This window comes from Nyctereutes procyonoides, unplaced genomic scaffold, assembly GCF_905146905.1.
Source record: "Nyctereutes procyonoides isolate TBG_1078 unplaced genomic scaffold, NYPRO_anot_genome, whole genome shotgun sequence".
NCBI lineage: Eukaryota > Metazoa > Chordata > Mammalia > Carnivora > Canidae > Nyctereutes > Nyctereutes procyonoides.
In genome coordinates this window covers 40,528,800-40,548,030 of record NW_026575135.1, presented here as the reverse complement: position 1 = coordinate 40,548,030, position 19,231 = coordinate 40,528,800, and the positions used below count along the sequence as shown (strand labels likewise).

The following is a 19,231-nucleotide window of genomic DNA, read 5'->3' as shown; positions in this document are numbered from 1 at the left end:
TGCATTAAATAATGAAGGATGTTAGGAAATATCCTATTTTCACAAATAATCCAAAGATTATAATATTAAAATAAGAAGGTATACTAAAGATGATCAATCTACTTCATCCCCTGTATTTTATAGTTCAGGAATCTGAGGGATAATGTGACTAAGAAAAACAGTGTTTAATTAAAAAAGATCTCTTTAAAATCTTGCTAATATGTGTAGTTATTATCAGAAGCTACATCATTCCATTTTGAAATCTACTGTGGATGAAATCCTCTCATTCCTTAAAACCCAATTTAAATATCACTTCACCTGAGCAGCCCTCCAAATCCTTCTGCAGTAATGTCCATCAATCCTTCTTCTACTATACCACTACTCTTAGGACCACATTTATGCTGTATAACTACATATCAAACAATTTAAAGTCAGATCTATCTTACTTTTGTTTGATGACGGCCAATAAACAGCTTAGTTCTTACTAGAGCACACTTTGCCCTTGACAGATTACTGGGAGTACCACCAAGAAACAATGTGCACCAAAAGACAGTCAAAAGTTCATGGTCCTGGGTCTTACCTCTATGACAACGTGATTCATTAAAAAGTTCCCTTCACTATTCAATTATCATCAAAGTAGTACAGTCTCAGGTATACATCCCAGCCATGTTAACCTTCTCCCCTTAGAAGGAATCTCTCAACTTTCTTTTCATGCTAAATTAACCATTGTGAAGCTGGACCTTATTGTATTCTTCCTCAACTTGAATAAAATGGAAACAACAGCTATACCATCCGAGTATTTAAAAAAGATCTTTGTCACAGGAAGATTAAATGCAACACTAAGAATACTGCTTTGCACAAAGTGCTCAATAAATGCTAGTTTTCATTATATGACACGTATTCTTTGATCTCTCCTAGAGTTGTTTGAATATTCTAAGCAATATGAAAAACTCTAGTTAACATAGTATTTTTCCGTTTGAAATCCCTGAAATTTGCTGGTATACATCTAGATTGATCATTTGTGTCACCTTCGTTAACTCTGTTTTTAGGAGGGCAGGTCATAATTACTATACGAGATATACGAGATATGCAAACTGTTAATAAACATAAAATATTCACTATGGCATAAATGGTATGAATAGAGGATATAGAATTAAACCACTTAAGGGAAATAAATATATAAGGACAGAGTGGGAAAAATCTTTTTAGAATTTTATATAGGGATGCGTGGGTGAATGAGGGGTTGAGCATCTGCCTTTGACTCAGATCCTGATCCCGGGGTCCTGGGATTGAGTCTCGCATTGGGCTGCCTGCATAGAGCCTGCTTCTCTTCCCTCTGCCTGTGCCTCTGCCTCTCTCTGTGTCTCTCATGAATAAATACATAAAATCTTTTTTAAAAATTTTTTTAAAAAGAATTTTATATAGATCATAATGATTTTTATTTTATCTTTAAGTAAATTATGTTACTCTATTCTGGTTCTTTCTATAAATTTCCGATTCAAGAATAAAAAGAACAACACTCCCTTTTTTTGTCTATATAATACACACTACTACTCAAAATATTAAAATATTGATGAATTGCAAGTTCTAAAATTTTCATCTCATTTATTTCAGCTGCTTTGTTACCACTCAACTTTCTCCAACCTGAATTTTTTAATCAATGCATTGAATCAACCTAAATCAACGCATTTAGGTCTTCAAAATAGTCCTGGGCATTTGCCACTTCTCTAGTACTCTTTAGGAAGATCATCTTCATTTTTGTCATAAACTTCTTGTTCAAATAGAGTTACAAATTAGGAAGTTAGGGAAGCTAAGCCAACCTACCACTATTTCATAATTAATCCCCATAATCCTTTGCCACTTTGTCAGTAGGGCAGCTTCCTGTTGTTGTGCATCTTCTATGTCTTCTATCTCTGCTGACAATAATGGATACCCTGAAATAGTCAACACAATTAAGTTAGTGACAAACTACAAAAATTTCCATAATTTTACATTCTATTTCAGAGACATTGATCAGAACCTGTCTGTTGTGGCAAGTTTGACTCTTTACCTAGTATATAAGTTACTCTTATTTCTCTACACATTTTTTATTGAAGTATAACAGACAAACAATATCCTGCTGATTTCAGGTATGTATCATAGTAGTTCAATATTTTCATACATTATGATCCCCACAATAACCCTAGCTACCATTTGTCACCCTATCAGGTTATTAGATTATTATTGACTATAGTCCCCAAGCTATACAATGCATACCCATGACAATAATTTTAACAACCAAAGTTTGTACCTCTTAATCCCCGTCACCTATTTTGCCTGTTTCCAAACACCTCCCTACTCTGGTATCCAACAGTTGTTTCCTGTATCTATGAGTCTGTTTAATTTCTTTTGTATGTTGTCTGAGGACCAGCACTAGGGTAGACGCATTACAATCATTTAGAAGTTTTTCCTTAGTTTAAGAAAGAATCGGGGACTTCTGATTCTAAGTCTAGAGCCTCTTCCCCTCCTCCTCCCAAATGCATATTCACCAAAGCAAAGACATGATCTGGGTTTTTGAAGTGATCCTCCACACCCATCCCTACTTACTACCTCAAGTTTCAAGCTCTAAAACCTTTTTATTCTTTCCCACTACTCTTAGTTTAAATAATTAGCAATGCAATGGAATTAACACATATGAATCCTACAGATCACTCCTAGGATATTACTGCAAACACAAATATTCCTTTAAAATAATAAAGGTTTTCAGCAGGGAAAAAAACATTAATAATGAAGAAGTTATTTTAAAGAACCACAGAGCTTCAATGTAACTATCTAGTGAAGGGCAGTATACGCATGAAGGAAGATCAGTCTTGGACTCTGCTCAATGAATTTAAGTTACCAAAGCACATAAATCAATGTGACAGGTAAGGAAAGCACATAGCTCCCAGCCTAAACATGGCAGTATATTCTGACATAATTACATGTTAAAGCAATACTGCTCTAAAAAATGTTTAAATGGCTTGATGGAGCCTAGGTTCATAGTTAAGGAAATCTCAGAAAGGTTTAATAATTTCTCTATACAATTCCTTTCTAAATAACTTCCCATCTAAGATTTAGAATTTTTGAAAAATGGACAAGAAAAAGCCTCCCAAAACTGGCCAGTTTCATTCCCAAGAGCTTACAATTTAAAAAATATTCTCATGTTTATTTTAAAAATACTTTATAATCTTATTATTATTTGCTCAATAAGATATGGACATATTGACTATACTGAAGTAAGCGGATTGACATAAAACCTTGTACCTAAGTGATTCCTAAAAGGTTCTGGTTTTAAAAATATGTAAGATAGAAAAACGTACAGCCAGAAAATATGCCAAGTATAAATGAACTATTTAACTTACCAGAAAAATTAATCTCATCTATAAATAAAGACCGAAAAGTATCTCTCTTTCCTTTTTGATAGAGTTCTTTTAAATAATATACTATCCATAGAGGCTTAATCACTTTTACAAAAGACATTCCTCTAAAAAAACGAACAAACAATAAAGAACATAATAACCTGGCTCCAGGTGTTTACCTTCTTCTTCAATTGGTAATATGCTGGTGTTTCTACTCAAAGATGAAGAATCTTCATCTTTTTCATAATTTTCTTAAAGATAAGAATATTTTAGTAGTTACATCTATAGTATAATGAAGCACATGAAATTTTTCAAATCCCACTGTATTTATCTGACCCCCCAAGATGAGTGTTTTTGGTAGTTAAACTTTTCAATAACCACTTGTACTTAAAGGGAAGTTCTCCTATTAACATGAAAAATAATATATTTGTCGGGGCGCCTGGATGGCTCAGTCAGTTAAGTGTCTGACTCTTGATTTCTGCTTAGGTCATGATCTCAGGGGTCCTGAGACTGAGCCCCACGTGAGGCTCTGCACTAGCAGGGAGTCTGCTTGAGATTCTCCCTCTCCCTCTCCTTTCCCCCACTCATTCTGTCTCTCACTCTCTCTCTAAAGAAAAGAATAAATTTCTCATGTGATTTGCCTCCCTTTCTCTTAGTATTGTAATAAACAGTATATGGCATAAATAACCGGAATGGTCACTAGTTTAGGAAATGAAACAGCATTTTCAAACCAAAAGCCTAACTTCTACCAACAAACTCTTCACTTACATAGGTCAGCTGCTAATTTTCAGAGATATTCACATACTAACAGCTTATGGATGACATTGTTAAATGTGTTATTAAAAGTAGATACCTGCAAGGAAAGGCTGGACATTTAGAAATGTGAGGCTTGCATACACAGTAAAGGCAGAACAGATTCCCCCTAAAGAGGAAACATGGAATGACACCCAAAAGTGAGGCAGTGATGGAAAGGTAAACACACGTTGCCAACTCTGAAATGGTAACAGAATAAACAGGAAAGAAAGATACCTGCTCTTTTCCGAAGCCTATTCTACAGTGAATGGACTCAGCACTAATTTCCTTTTTATTTGGTTCATAATGAATAGTGAAGATTAAATGCTATTCTTCAAATAATTTTAGAATTAGAAAAATAGCTAAGTGATATAAGCATCTAACTGAAAACCAGTTTAGGCTGGCATTACCTTTGTTTCCGCTGGCATTCAAAGGAGACAAAACCATGTCCTTTGTGACATCCTCCCTTGACGTGAGCTCAGCCTCCTGCTTCACTCCTCTTCTCATTAGTGTCAGGTGCACAGTTGGTCCTGTGTGTCGCAACACCTCTACTGCTTGCTGATTGGTAAAACCCTGAAGGTTTGTGCCATCCACCTGTGATAAGAGCAAGACACATTAAAAAATGAATGAATATTTGTATTATCAATTCACCAAATGCATGTTTACTGCTTGTTAGTGGGAAAAGAACAGGACTGAGTTCTCCCTTAATTGGAGAATGAACTAACACCTGTTTCAGGACCAGTAATAACTTAGACACACTAGAATTACCCAGAGAGTTTTGTTTTATTTATTACAGATCATGCTGTCTCACTTCTGGGTATTATGAGCCAACGGTTCCAAGGTGGGAATACTCTTTTATATTCCTCAGGTGATCCTGCTTGATACACAGTCAAGTTTGGAAACCAGCAATATTCAGGATATAAAAGTGTATAAGACAGTGACAAAAGTGATCTCTGAGAGTGCTGATGTATTCCATATCATACTTATCCCAGCTTTAAAAAAAAAGAAAACTGACAAAACTACCTTCCTTTTTATGTCTTTGCCTCTTCAGAAAATACGTGATTTTTCCTCTTTCTAGTTCACAAAAGATAAAACATTTAAAGATGCCCCGTGATCTTTCCAAACTACAGGTAGGATCATATTGTCCCAAGCCTGCCTTCCACAGAACACTCTTTAGGCCACCTTTCCATACTGTGAACATAACTGTGTCAACTGTCCCCAATTCCACTACCAGTATCATCCAGCATGGTGCTGCCTATCACTATCTCCTCCAGCCCCCAAGGGCTCATTTCCATTCCTGTCCTGCAATGTTCCCCTGAGCCAGGAGGCCTCTGCAGCTTCTGTTCCCCCAGTCTAGACCCTCTGGCCTCCCTCCAGCCCATGCTCTTGCTCATCTGTCCACCCAGAAAATATCTGTACTTGCTTCAGATCTCAGTGCAATAGTTACTTTCATAAGTGAACTATCCTAAGGTTGACTATAGTCAAAGTCCCTTTACAATTTCTGCTCCCCAGCATTTACCAGAATTTTCATTTTACATTTTCTGTCATTATTAGTTTGTGACTGCATGTTCCAAGAAGACAGGCTCTTCTGTCACTAAAACGTACTCCTGTCTGCTCAGTAGATATCACCCCAAATGGGAATACAGAGCCATTGATCCATATGTAAGGATTTCTTTGTAAAGCAAATAACCTTTTGGAATAGATAAATGCAGATTATAGTACCTTATTTTTAAAAATTTCATTGAAAATTACAAAATTTCAAAACTACATTAAAAACAGTTTGGAAAAGTGAAACAATAAATTTAACATTGAAATTCAAAGTCATTGATATTTCTTTTGAATTGTGAAATGGGTATAAAATGGCTGTGTAAGAGGCATGCTTTTCTAAGTACAGCACTGGCCACATTAGGCGCTGAATTATTTACTAAATGAATGAGAATTGGGATGCCTGGGTGCCTCAACCAGTTAAGCATCTGCCTTCAGCTCAGTTCAGGATTTTGGGATCTGATCAAGCCCTGAGTTGGGCTCCGTGATCAGTGGGGAGCCTGTTTCTCCCTCTGACCCTCGCCCTGCTCATGCTTTCTCTCAAATAAATAAATAAATAAATAAATAAATAAATAAATAAATAAATAAGAATTACTAGATCAGAGGTCTCTAAGATAAATTATCTTATTTCAGAGGTTTCTGAAAGAATATAATAAAACTTCTAATTAAACATATTTTAAAATTCCATTTGTTTTATATACAGATACACATAATGTATAAATGAAGTATGTATATAAAACACTATATATGTAAATAACACTAGATATAAATATAGTAAATGTAAATAAACTATATATAAAATATATATCATATATAAACATATAAAGAGGAGAGAGAAAGGAGTGGTTGATTTTTTCATTGATGGAGATATTCAAAAATCTAGAGACCTCTGATTTAGATTTTTCTAGGTTTCTCTAGATAATAATCTTACACTTTACAAGGTATTTAGTAAGTAACTCCTCATACCTTCACCCTGTTGATTCCTTTTCAGAATAACTAATAAAAATGTAACAAGAGAAAACACTCCCAACAAAACTGGAAACCATGGAAAAATAAAAGTCCCTCTGCCAGTAACTTGGAGGAAATTTCTATTAGGAGTGGTCTGGACAAGATCAGATCCAAGGCAGGCCAGCTGAATCTTTCTATGTGAGAGAATAGCTTGTTTGGCCTAGAAGAAGAAATTCCAGTAAAATTCAACAAGTCTTTTATTAAAAGTCCGGGAACTCCTGGTGGCTCAGGGCCACCCTGAGCAGGTGATGAGCATCTGCCTTTGGCTCAGGGCATGATTCTGGAGTCCAGGGATCCAGTCCCACATCGTGCTCCCCCCAAGGAGCCTGCTTCTCCCTCTGCCTGTGTCTCTGCCTCTCTCCCTGTGTTTCTCATGAATGAATACATAAAATCTTTTAAAAAGAAAAAAAGGAGGCAGTCAGATGGTACATGTGGATAACCAGTGATTCCAAAAAATCACACCAAGTGCTAAAGCCCACACCATGCTGGGAGCATGCAGCAGCATGGAATTATGCAATGAAATCACACTATGCACACATGCATGCACGCACAACCCCAACTCCTGTTCCACAACAAACACAGAAAGCAATCTCTCAATACACAGAGGCAAAAAAATCCCCCATTGTGATGCTTCAGCACTGGTTTCTGCTTTATTAATCTACAAGCAAAACCTGAATAAATTTAAATGTTCCTTTTCCTTCTTGCTTTGTTAATTCCTAAATCATGTGGACAAAACCAACTTAATCTTCAGCAGATCTTATTTCAAATCCCATTTGTACAAGCGTAATTCTTACTATGAATGACCAAGGATAACAGGATATGAAATAAGATATCACAGTCCAAAAGACAGTGCTTGCACTGAGGCATCATTACAAACATCTTCCAATGAAATAGTTGCAGCAGTGAGCAGGAGGAAAGATATCTTTTGAAATTTTCCTTCAAAGGATTGCATTGATTTCATTGCATTTATGGAAGTATGGATTATAGTTGCAAAGAAAAAATAATATCTACCAGAAAAGAAAAGGAAAATAGTTACAATGAGGGCAGTCAACAGGATTTTAAATACTCCAAAAACAAAGCCAGGAAATGGAAGGCAGGAATATAAAATTTTCCCATATTTCAGAGGAAAAGAATAAACAGATGATAAGAGAAATAAGACTAAAGGCATACAGGCTGCCCTACGAAATTAACAGAACTGGAAAGAATTGTAAGGAAAAGCGAACAAATGAGAAAAAAATAAGCAAAGACATGATTAGGAGTTTAGGGAAATTCATCTTAGTCTACAAATCAAAGAAGTACATGAAACACCAGAAAACAGATTTAAAAAACAAAACACTAACACTTAGAACCCGGTAAAATTCATGGATTTCAAAGACCAAAGAAAAAAAAAGAAAGAAAGAAAGAAAGAAAGAAAGAAAGAAAGAAAGAAGAAAGAAATCTACTAGCATCTAGGTAATAGAGTGAGAAGATTATCCAAAGAATTTGTGGTAAAGAAATTACGAACCAAGAGTTTTTGTTTCTTGTTTTTTAATAGGCTCTACACCCAGCACAGAGTCCAATGTAAGGCTTGAACTCATGAACCTGAGCTCCAGACCTGGGCTGAGGTCAAGAGTTGGATGCTTAACTGACTGAGCCATCCAGGCACAACTGAACCAAGAGTTTTATACTTAATAGTATACATGTAAAAATGGAAATTATAGTTGAGATGCTACGATAATTTATATCCTATACCACGGTGAGCTATGAGAGCCCACCAGGCAGAAATTTAAACCAAGTAGGAAGGAATGGAAATGTGTACACATTTAGGATATAAAAGGACTGGATTGTCAAAGATTAGGAAAAATTTAACAGGAGTTTGTCTTATTTTCCTTTAAAGAGACAAGACTGTTGTAAGTCCTCATGCCACCCACTTAAATGTTTTACCTTTGGCCTCAGGTCATAAGAGTTCTGTGACCTATAGTAGAGAGGATGTGATGGGTTGTGTCTAACTCCATAAGGAGGATAAGAAGAGGCTGTTCAGTTGCTCTGACAATGGAGCAAGAGAAAATTGCTATTATATTGAGAACTGCCTAACTTTGGGCAGAGTCCTGAAGAGGGCCACACAACATGAGAAAGTCAGGTTCAAGTCATTTTGAAACCTACCCAAGAGTACCCCCAAGGAATAATGGTACCCCCAAAAGAATCTATAGAGTAGACTGCCTAGATCCCAGGGGCCAAAGGTAAGAAGAATCAGATGAAAAATCCACCATCTGTCTTGGGAAGTTGAAACAAACATCTGAACTAGGATCTCCCAAGAATCCAAGAAGGAACCTTAAGACACAGATTTAAACATCTGCCAGGCTCAAACTATCTTACAGCAGAGTCAGTCAAGGACAAAATGTCTACTCATCCTCCTTTCTCTTCCTTCTCTCACCTTTTACAGTGGTAGGGCCAGAAACTATCATAAGAAGGTGAGGAGAAAAAGAATAGCAAGGTAGATAAAGATAAAGTATAAATAAATTATAAAAAATATAATAAATATAATAAATTATATATTATATAATATATAATTTATATAATATATAATTTATATAAATAAAGTATAATATAATATAATTATATTATATAATATAAATTAGTATATAGATATACTCTCTATCCCGATGTAAGCCAGAGTTGGCTTCCACTACACCAGGAGTATAGTTTTAAATTCAATTATTACTTAGAGTGAGAAATTTTCAATTACAAAATTGGGACCATGTTTGGTGACTGGCCATAAGACATTTTGTTCTCTGAGAATAGTGTAAGCCATGATACTTGTCTAAGATTTCTTCCAGGGGAAAGGGAAGATCCTTCTCTATTGAAAATTAAAAGGGACAACTGATGACAAAATTTTCAAAGTTGTTTAAGATTATCTTCCCCTGGGGAACCCTGAGTGGCTCAGTGGTTTAGCACCTGCCTTCGGCCCAGGGCGTGGTCCTGGAGTTCCGGGATCGAGTCCCACATTGGGCTCCCTGCATGGAGCCTGCTTCCCTTCTGCCTGTGTCTCTGTCTCTCTCTCTCTGTGTTTCTTATGAATAAATAAAATCTTTAAAAAACAAAACAAACAAAAAGATTATCTCCCCTGAGTTCCGCTTGTGCAGTTTCTGTTATCCCCAAATTGTCAAAGTGTGCAAAGGCAACAGAAGAGATTTCTCAGACAAGATTCGGTAAGTCTACCAATACATTCTCTTCCTGTAAAATTTACTCAAAATGCTCTAACTGCCTGGGAGGTTAACCAGATTTAAAATCCAAAGTAAAAAAATAGTGGCATATAAGGTCCCATGCTGAGTAACAAGAAAAATGCAAATCTAAAAAAACAAACATTCTTAAAATTCACAGAATTTAGGTTAAGTTTTCATTTGCAATAGATTTTTATTACTCGACTCTTTAAAAATTCAATTTCATTTTAAAAAATCAAATGCATATGATTTTGTCAACTTAGCAATAAAGTTCAAATATATTTTTAAAAACTGCAGTCTTCCTTTATTTTCAAAATTTGATGGCCTAAATATAAAAACATATTCCTTACCCAAATGTCAGATATGGTACCAGCAGAGAAGAAATTGATATGTTACAACTATGGACTTTTAAAACTAGATTTCAATTCAAATTTCTCAGTAACTTCATCTGTAATATGTGAATAATGGTATCTATTTTCCCAAATTTCGGCACCTAGCACTTTACACTGGGAAGAAATTCTGGAGCTGGTATTATTAACAGACTCAAGAAGTGACTGATAAACATAAAAATCTCAAGCCTTCTTGAGAGCAGTTTCTGTTCAATATCATTACACTTATCCATATGAGCTAAGGTCGCCAAAGCCCAAATCAGGACCTTGGGCAGCTCTAGTCTGTTATCAAAGACAGAGTCAAGACATGGCTTCAGACCCAATGGTACCACAGACAAGAGTGTTCTGGGACTAGATGCAATGTCAGCGGACTGACTATGTGCTCCCTCAAGAAAAGCTCCAATAACCTCGTAACATACAGTGCAGACACTACAATTAGCAGGAACAATTATATAGGTGAGAATTATTGGTTAAAACAAATGGCGTTCAAACCCCAGCTCCTGAGAACACTCAGTCAAGCCAGCCAAGCCCTCCTTCAAAAAGGCTTACAAAAATATGTACTAAGAAAGAACTTGAGCCTATTAACAAAGTCAGAATATCAAAGGCAACATTTGACACATTTCCTTACTTATGAAATTGTTTAATAATTTCTCTAAAGATTTTATTTATTTATTTATTTATTTATTTATTTATTTATTTATTTATTTATGGGGGAGAGGGGGAAGAGAGTGTGCACGCTAGTGGGCAGAGGGAGGGCAGAAGGAGACTCCACACCCAACATGGAGGGAGTCCGATGTGGAGCTGGATCTCATGACCCTGAGGTCATGACCTGAGATGAAATCAAGAGTCAGACATTTAATCCACTGAGCCTCAATACTTTTTTTAATCTATCATAATTCCATACTGCTTTAAGCAAGGCTCTGTATACATCAATCTAAAATGAATGAGCATATGATTTTATCTGATGGTCCATTTGGTCAACTTTTTAAAATATAACAGAATCCCTTGATCAAATACTTCTTGTATGAAATACCAGTGGAATAAAATGGAATCATTCATTCTATTCCCTCCCCTCCAATGTCTACAATGAAAACCCAGAAGCACGAGGGGCCTGGGTGGCTCAGTGGTGGAGTGTGTGCCTTTGGCTCAGGTCGTAGCTCAGCGGTTTAGCGCCGCCTTTGGCCCAGAGCATGATCCTGGAGTCCCGGGAACAAGTCCTGCATCAGTCTTCCCACAGGGAGCCTGCTTCACCCTCTGCCTGTGTCTCTGCCTCTCTCTCTGTGTCTTTCATGAATAAATAAATAAAATCTTTAAAAAAAGAAGAAGAAGAAAAGAAAACCCAGGGGTCAACAGAGCACAATTTGTAAAACAGGAATCTTGTAACAAAGTAAGTTTAATATTATAAAACAGTACTTCCTCAAAATAGCAAGAAATAGTTTCTTCATCTTCTCAAGGCTTAGACAGCTACAAAATAAAAACAAAGTATAGCTCTGAACAGCTGCTGCCAAAACAAAATCAGAAAAAACAAAGACTGTGGTTGTGAAAATGCAACTAGTGTGAAGAACTTTACCACTAGTATCTGAAAAGTCCACAAGATGGTGATATTTCACAAAACTTAACACATGGCCAAAAACATTTCATGATGGGAGAGCCTGAGGTACTTCTAACTCTGAAGTAAAAATATATGGCTAAAGATTAAAACTCAGAACACTGATAACAGTGAAGACAAGTGATTTTATTGAAAGCAAGAATACACTTCAGAAGAAGAGGGGGCTTCTCCTTTCCAGTCAATGATTCCCTTTATTACTGACCTTACCTAAGCAAAATCCTACGTGAGGTTCAACTTACATAAGAATGAAATTAATGACAAGTTTGGAGAGAAGCTACGGAGAGACTCTTTCAAATGTGCAATTATTCCAGGCCTTCAGTAAAGATTTGCTTTGTTAATTAAACTGTATATGTGCCAAGAATTACATCAGGTATTTTTATTAAATTACTCATTCGGTCTTCCTGAAAATTATAAAGGGAAGTTTCCTTCTCCCAATTTTGTAGGTGAAAAAAGTTCACTAAATAGTTATCATAGGATCCAGCAATTCTATTCCTAAGTATATACCCAAGATAAATGAAAACATACATCCACACAGAAACTTGCACATAAATGTTCATGGCAACGTTATCCTTAACAACCAAAGAGTAGAAACAACCCAAATGTCCACTGACCGATGAATGGGTAAACAAAATGTGGTATATCCATACAGTGAAATATTTTCAGCTATAAAAAGAAATGAAGAATTTCACATGCTACAACATGGATGAACCTTGAAAACATGCTTGGAGAAATAAACCAATTACAAAAGACCACATATTGTATAAGTCCAATTACAAGAAATGTACAGAGTAGACTATAGAGACAGAAAAAAGATTGGTGTCTGTCTGCGCTGGGAGGATGAAAGAATTAGGGACAGACTGATACTGGGTGTGGGGTTTCCTTTTAAGGTAATGAAGATTTTTAAAAATTGACTGTAAAAATGGATTCACAATTGTGAATATACTAAAAGCTATCCTTTAAGTGGATGAATTATATAGGTTATATGAATTATATCTCAATAAAGGTGATTTTTAAAAGGTTTTCTAATGGATTAAAATACATGTCTTAGGGGAAAAAGAGCACATTGGCTATGTTTTCAATTTTTAATTCAGTATTGGAAATGGATTTAAAGTCTGTATCTATGCACTCTCTCTCCACTCCTTTTCTCTAAATTAAAAAAAAAAGGTAGTTAATTTTCGTGGTATGACAAATGAAGATGCAGTGCTTAAAACTCATTCCCGGGTTATAACCAACTTAAGTGACAAGTGCAACATGATCTTCAAAGTAGGTTTCCTAAGGTGAACAGGTGTACTTAGCTTTATAGACCTAAGCCCAGAAAGACTCAGGAAATTGTAGAAGCAAAGGCAGAGATAAGGACACCTCTTTTTTTTAATTGTGGTAGAAAACATGTAACAAGAAATTCAGCATCTTAACCATTTTTACATGTGAAGTTCAATATGCTGTATTTATTCACTGTCATACAACAGATCTCCGAAATGTTTTCTACCTGACTAAACTAAAACTCTGTACCTATTAAACAACAGCTCCCGTGTCCCCTCCACTCAGATTCTTGCAATCACCACTCTTTCTATTTCTAGGAGTTTGACTACTCTAGGTACCTCACGTAAATGGAAACATTTTGTGACTGACTTCACTTAGAATAATGTCCTTAAGGTTCAACCATGTTGCAGGGTGTGATAAAATTTCCTTCTTTATAAGAGTAAATAATACTCCATTGTCTGTATACACCACAGTTTGTTTATCCATTCATCCATCAATGGACAGTCGGTTTACTTTCTCGTCTCCGCTATTATGAGTAATGCCACTAATAAGCAAGGAATCTTATGTGAACATTCTACTTTCTTACAATAAGATTCCAAGGAAACAACAGAGACTTATCTAAACATAAACAAATACATACTAAGATAAATCAGTATCCTCCGAAGTATCTTCCAAAGAATATTAATACATGTTTGAGGGAGGAAAGAACCCATGATTACAAAAGTTAAGGAGAATCTAAAATAAAAAAGCTGAATTTTCTCTATTGCAGAATTTCTCACTGTCTTAGATTTTTCAACATGTATTATGAATCCCTAAAAGACCTTATCACATGCAGTTTTTCCTAAACTTATCTGACCAGGAAGCCCCTGAGATAGGGTCTCTCAGACTTGTGCTTTAGGGTGTAGGTAGTGTAGCCAAGTTTACATGGAACACTGAGCTGAAGTTGTATTCTTTTGTACCCTGCCTCGAAAAGGCATTTGCTCAAAATATACTAAGGTTACTAAATAGCAATAATGGACTTCATCTGATTAAGAGCGACTAGATCTGTTTCTTTAATTCCTGTATATTCTTAGAACTAAAAGGAGCCCTGGACACAGAGCCAACAATAGTGTTATTCTGCTGATAATAATAAAAAAAAAATGCACACACCCCAAATTTCAGATTCAAATACACTAAAGATTAAGATATCTGGTCTTTACTTTTAGAGTGTCTGCAACTAAAGTAGAAGTATATCAACGTAACAAATTCATTATAAGCAGAAATCAGATATATCAGAAATTATTCTATTATTTAGAATTGAGATCAGTGAAGCTTGTATCCAATGCTCTTCCACAAAATAACAAAACGGGTAATTGTAATGATAGCCTCAAATCACCAAAAAGCTTAAATTAGTATGGAGCCAACTGTAGTTCTCAAAACTAGAAGAATGCATTTTTCAACCATGAAAATTAACAAAGCTCTTATTAAATGTGTTACTTACTGCTATAATTTGGTCTCCAATTTGGATTCTTCCATCATGTTCAACAGCACTGCTCTTTGTAATGCTCTTTACAAAGATTCCTGAAGGTTCTAAGATTAGAAATAGGGTTTTGGATTTTTTTGTTACTATTTGCCAAAGCACACTCAGAAACTATCCATCCTTCATTCTCCAAATATAAAGTCCTAAATTTGAATAAAAATAAATCAACAAGCCACAGGAACAAAACCAATAGGAACTAAGGCTAAAAAATAAGACAATGATTTTGTCTATCAAATACAATATCAGAGTTTCCCCTATTGAATTACCCAAGGAAGTTTCTGATCAGTCTATCCAACAATCTGAAAATACATAACACTGTTTCAATATTTCATAAGACAAAGATATTAGAAGCATTTTTCAAGTTAAAAAAAGTGTATAAAGCTACCTAATTTTTTATCTCCAATGTAACCAGCAATGGTAATTCCTAATCCTTGGACATTTTTAGTGAGTTCTACATCAAAAGTCTCACTTTCTTCACTTTTCTGAGTAGAAGCATCAACCTAAAATAAAATCGATATATAAACAGAACAATAAACATGTAAGCAAGCAAGGCAAATTCAAAAGGCAACAACCTATATTTAGGAAAAATACGGTATCATTAGGAGGCAAAGAACTTTGCTGGAGAACTGCAGTAGAGACTAGTCCTTCAAACTTGACAACAGGGACTGAGCATTACGTTGTCACTCAAAGGTAATAAGAAGAGTAATGCTGAATACCCCCTTTTCTGAGAAATGCATTATTATCTGTGCATATAAAATTTTATGAATGAAACAGTCTTTTATTAATAAATTATATTTTCAAAGATGGCTTAGCTTCATTTCTACAATTGAAAGAACTCATGTTTTGAATTCAGGTCAACAAGTTCAAATCTAGCTTTGCCACTGAATTTTTCTAAGCATTTCTCTGCTCAACTGTCTATCAGGAAAGACGAATCCAGTTAACATTTATTGAGCAGTTTCTATGTGATGACACTTGACATGTCTTAATTAATTTAAGACAAGCCTATGAACAAGCCTATGAGGTAGGTACAATTACTATCAATTTTTCTCTGGAGAAACTGAGGAACATAAACCTTCCCAAGGACAAACAGTAAGCACCCTACAGATTTCGGAGACTAAATTGGTTGCAGAACCCCTGCTCTTAAAAGGCTTTGTAGTGGGTAAAATCCCTAGTAGAATACAGGAGTGACAGTGTCCACCAACTTGCTGTTACTACCATCTTAAGTGAATAGATGATTCTAACACCATGAATAGGAGTTAACCTATCATACAGATATTTTATTAAAACACTGACGATGACTTTGAAAACCAGTGAAATGCAACAAAGAGCTATTTAAAATTGTTACTGTATTTGTTTTGTAAACTCAGAATTTAACATAAAAAACTCTTTATAAAGAAAACATGCCTTATTAATTGATCTTTATTCCTGAAATGATAGCTAAAAGCTAGAAGTTACATGTTCTGTAACATGTAACACTGTTATTAATTATACATTGGGCTGAAGGAAAACGTTCTCTGTATTACTGGACCAGGGTAGGAAATCATCAGTAACCTACTGGCATTATGTACTTGTGTACTACCAGCAGATTCCCCAGGAAATCCTACAAAGACCATGAAAGAGTGGAAGGTTCAAATGGACATACAGGTTGGGGCTAGCAGGTTGGTTGTGTGTTTTTTTTTTTTAATTTTCTTTAAGCAAACCCTGACTGCATCTCACTGATAGTCCATCTAAGTGAGATGTAATTTTATAGTAAAGTTTGATTTATTTTTTTCATTGCATATAATTATCTGTGCAAACTTAGCAAAAGTTTAAAGTTTAGATAATTACAAGAAAATGACAGGATGAAATCTGCTTCAATTGAAACAAATGTGTTTTCTATTTTTAATAAGACTTATGCGAGTGCTATTTTAGAGGGTGGCAATTTGACTATCGAATGGTTTTAAAAGGGGCACAAGCTTCAGAAATGATGATATGCACAGAATAGATATTTTTCTAAGCTTTCAATTATATCAAGTGGTTTTCGGTATTGCATTCATTTATATATTGCTGAATAAAATGTTTTGTTTACCACAAAAGAATGTGATTTAAATACTTTCATACACAAGCTTTCTTTCTTTACTTTTTTTTCCTCTGCAAAAAATAGCAACTAACTCAATCCTAAAAACAACAGAATCATGGAAATTTCAAGTGTTCTAATAAAGTTTTTAAAGGGCTTATGGAGGAGGTTAGGCTATTAAAAAAGAATCTGTAGCAACTAATTAGAAAAAACTAACAGAAAAATATAGATGTTTTTAGATCTATGAGAAAGGAATGTAGGTCTTCCATTTGCTATAATGCTTATGCAGAAATTGGATGCAATCCTTTTCTTAATTATTTAAGAGATTACCGAATAAAATTATTTTGTTGGTACCCCCACCTACTCTCCCCCCCTAAAAAAAAAGACACTAAAAAGGAAAGTTATTGAAGGAGAATGACTGGAACTCACAGCCCACCTAATGGAGAGCCTTCTAGTTAAGACAAAAATAAAATTAAACATTTCAGTTATTAGTAGCAAACAATTCTTTAAAATGTTATCATCTTTCAAAAGATTATCTTCATAAACATGATACTTAGAGAAAAATGTAGAACACTAATCTAGAATTTTTTTAAAAAAACTATTTTTCATGTTATGCTTTACTCTTAATATTATTAGTGTTGAAACACATCTACCCTTGAATTTTCATTTGTTAGCACTAACATGTGAATATCATTAAGTCTAGTTTCTAAACATGACTATCATCTAAATGTTATTGTCTAAGACTTTCCTAGTCACTGTTTACCTACTTACCTGCATTTCTGGTATAGAAGATGGGGATGAGGAAAGGGTGATGCCCAAAGAATTGGGTGCTGCTGGTTCTTCTATGGCACCTCTTGCGATCATCAGTTTAACTCTATTTCCACACTGCCTGAGCACCTGTGCTACTTGCTCACTGCTCATTCCTGCTAGATCCGTGTCACCTATCTTTAGAATGTGGTCTCCACTGCATAATCGCCCATGCTGAATAAAGAGATCAGTTAATCAAGCCATTAATATTTTAATTTCATCAGAGAAAAACTAAGTGAAGGAAAGAGAATAATCTAAAAACAGCAGTAATGTGAATTACCAGTCATGGAACATTAAAAATGTGGTTGTTATTTTAACTATCTTTTGAAGAGTATCTTAACATGATTCAATGTGATACAAGTAACTGAAATTCACAAACATTCCTAATTTGATAGTTGATACGAGCTTTTCAATTTGATTTCTCCCCATTACATACAGGAAAATATTAAGCCTTTTAGAAATTTTTTGAGGAACAGGAATAAAAGAAAATGCCACTAAGCAAAGATGAAGCATAAATCACTATGCAAATACACATGACTCAAAAAATACAGTACAGACCACAAGAAAGCAGTGAATACCACATTTCTATCTTGCATTTTCAATTAAAAATATCACTAAAAATAATTTTCAGATCAAATAGATGAAAATTAGGATGCATAAAGGGAATGAAAAACAGTCTTATTATCCTCCATACCTAGAGCTTTCAGCAATGACAGAAATGTTCTGCATCATCCAATATGGCATGTGGTTACGGAGCACCTGAAATATGTCTAGTCCAACTAAGGAACTGAATTTGTTATTTTTTTTTAATTTTCTCTATTTATTTTAGAGAGAGAGCTCAAGCAGGGTGAGGGGGTAGGCAGAGGGACAGGAAGAGAGATTCCTAAGTAGACTCCATGCTGAGCACAGAGCCCAATGTGGGACTCGATCTCACAACCCATGAGATCATAACCTAGGCTGAAGCCAAGAGTCCAACATGACCAAGTCTGCCATCCAGGCACCTCAGGGATTCATTTTATTTAATTTCATTTTTTTATTTTTTTTTAATTTTTATTTATTTATGATAGTCACACAGAGAGAGAGAGAGGCAGAGACATAAGCAGAGGGAGAAGCAGGCTCCATGCACCGGGAGCCCGACGTGGGATTCGATCCCGGGTCTCCAGGATTGCGCCCTGGGCCAAAGGCAGGCGCTAAACCGCTGCGCCACCCAGGGATCCCCATTTTATTTAATTTTAATTAATTTAAATTTGAATTCTAGAAGTAGCAGGTAGCTACAAGTAGCGATAGTACTAGACAATGCAGTTCTATACTGAAGAAAAGCTTAATTTATTGAAAGTCAGTCAACTAGGGGAATTTCATTAAATACTGGTAGATGCAGGCTAACTTTTAAAAGGAAGAAAATATGCTTATTATTGTGCTACTGTCAATACCTCTACTGATAAAGCTGCCATTAAACAGGCCTTTCATTTATGAATATGAGAAATATTTGATGAACTGACTTCCTAGTTTAAGTTCAAACACGCAAAAACAAACAACTTTATAAACAAACTACATAACCAAAGAGTTACTTAACATTAGAACGTCTCAAATTAAAATATGAATCATAACTAATAACTTTACAATTTTTCTCACATATATTCCAACAATGTCACATAACATAAATGGCAACACTTTAATGAACTATTCCCAG

The 19,231-nt window shown here is 35.2% G+C and overlaps 1 protein-coding gene across 8 annotated transcripts in view; it reads right to left on the bottom strand.

Moving 5' to 3' along the window:
• MPDZ (multiple PDZ domain crumbs cell polarity complex component) overlaps positions 1-19,231 on the bottom strand; it is a 161,045-nt gene that overhangs the window by 85,302 nt on the left and 56,512 nt on the right. For 4 of the 8 annotated variants that reach the window (XM_055301823.1, XM_055301827.1, XM_055301829.1 and 1 more), the window contains exons 8-13: positions 17,506-17,715; positions 15,064-15,178; positions 14,640-14,728; positions 4,559-4,742; positions 3,518-3,607; positions 1,804-1,913 (exon numbers count right to left, since the gene is read on the bottom strand). In XM_055301823.1, coding sequence (XP_055157798.1) covers positions 1,804-1,913; positions 3,518-3,607; positions 4,559-4,742; positions 14,640-14,728; positions 15,064-15,178; positions 17,506-17,715 — 798 coding nt within the window. The remainder of the gene's footprint in view (positions 1-1,803; positions 1,914-3,517; positions 3,608-4,558; positions 4,743-14,639; positions 14,729-15,063; positions 15,179-17,505; positions 17,716-19,231) is intronic. The other 4 variants (XM_055301824.1, XM_055301828.1, XM_055301831.1 and 1 more) reach the window with 2 other exon arrangements.